The 963-nt window shown below is 32.0% G+C and overlaps 1 protein-coding gene across 1 annotated transcript in view; it reads right to left on the reverse strand.

Annotated features, from left to right (window-relative positions):
• Positions 1-411: 411 nt before the first annotated feature.
• Positions 412-963, reverse strand: part of NMU (neuromedin U) — a 35,150-nt gene continuing 34,598 nt past the window's right edge. Inside the window, exon 8 of the mRNA XM_023515986.1 lies at positions 412-441. Within this exon, the coding sequence (XP_023371754.1) occupies positions 412-441 (30 nt within the window). The remainder of the gene's footprint in view (positions 442-963) is intronic.

Below are 963 nucleotides of genomic sequence, written 5' to 3' on the forward strand. Positions count from 1 at the left end.
ATGACACCACAGCAGTCTACCTAGGCACTCCACCCTGTTCAAAGGAGTGAGACTCTGTCTCAAAAAAAAAAAAAAAAAAGAATTCAATCCCTGATGCTTGCATAACAAATGATGAGATCATCAAAATCATCAATTACAATGATTATATTGTAGCATAGTCTGAAGAATACATGGGCAAAGCAAATCTGGCCCTAACATACTGGTATTTTCCATCATATAAAGCCCTCAAAGCCCTTCTAACTGTAGTGTTCATATAGAATATTAATGCATATATGCAATTGAATAATGGAAATATATTGAGCTTAATGTGTGAATATTTGAAAACAATAGACATTTTCAACTTGGGTTGAATTATGAAATACTCACCATTTTATTTATTTTTTTATTGATTTAACACATACCATTTTAAGTTCAACCTGCTGACCTCCTTCCATTACGTGGCTGAAAAATAATAAATTAGAAATAAGTCAGTATAACCTAAGGATGGAAGCTAATATGTATTCATAGAAATAGACTGATGATCTAGATAAGCGTGTCCCTTAACTGTGTATCAGAATCACAGAATCGCCTGGAGGGCTTTTTATAACACAGACTGCTGGATGCCTTATCTGGAGTTTCTGATAGATCTGAACTAAAATTTATTATTCTAACAAGTTCTGAGGTGCTGCTAAAGCTTCTGAGGACCACAATGAATTAGATGGTATTTGATATTGCTTATTTCCTTGAAGGTATCAAAATTTTAAAACAATTGTTCTTAATTTTAATTTGATGTGAACCAAATTTAGCTTTCTGAAGTCAGAGTTGTTTAGCTTTACTTCTTCCTGCTATCTATCTAGGTCCTTCATTAAATCCATTCTCTAATTTGCTATTAGAATTAATTTCCAAAATGCAAATCTTACCATATAGCCCTGAGCCTCAAGAATAAAGTTAACATTTCTTAACTAAATATTTCTTTTTTTTTTT

This window comes from Otolemur garnettii, unplaced genomic scaffold, assembly GCF_000181295.1.
Source record: "Otolemur garnettii isolate 467f Iridium unplaced genomic scaffold, OtoGar3 scaffold00083, whole genome shotgun sequence".
Lineage (NCBI taxonomy): Eukaryota > Metazoa > Chordata > Mammalia > Primates > Galagidae > Otolemur > Otolemur garnettii.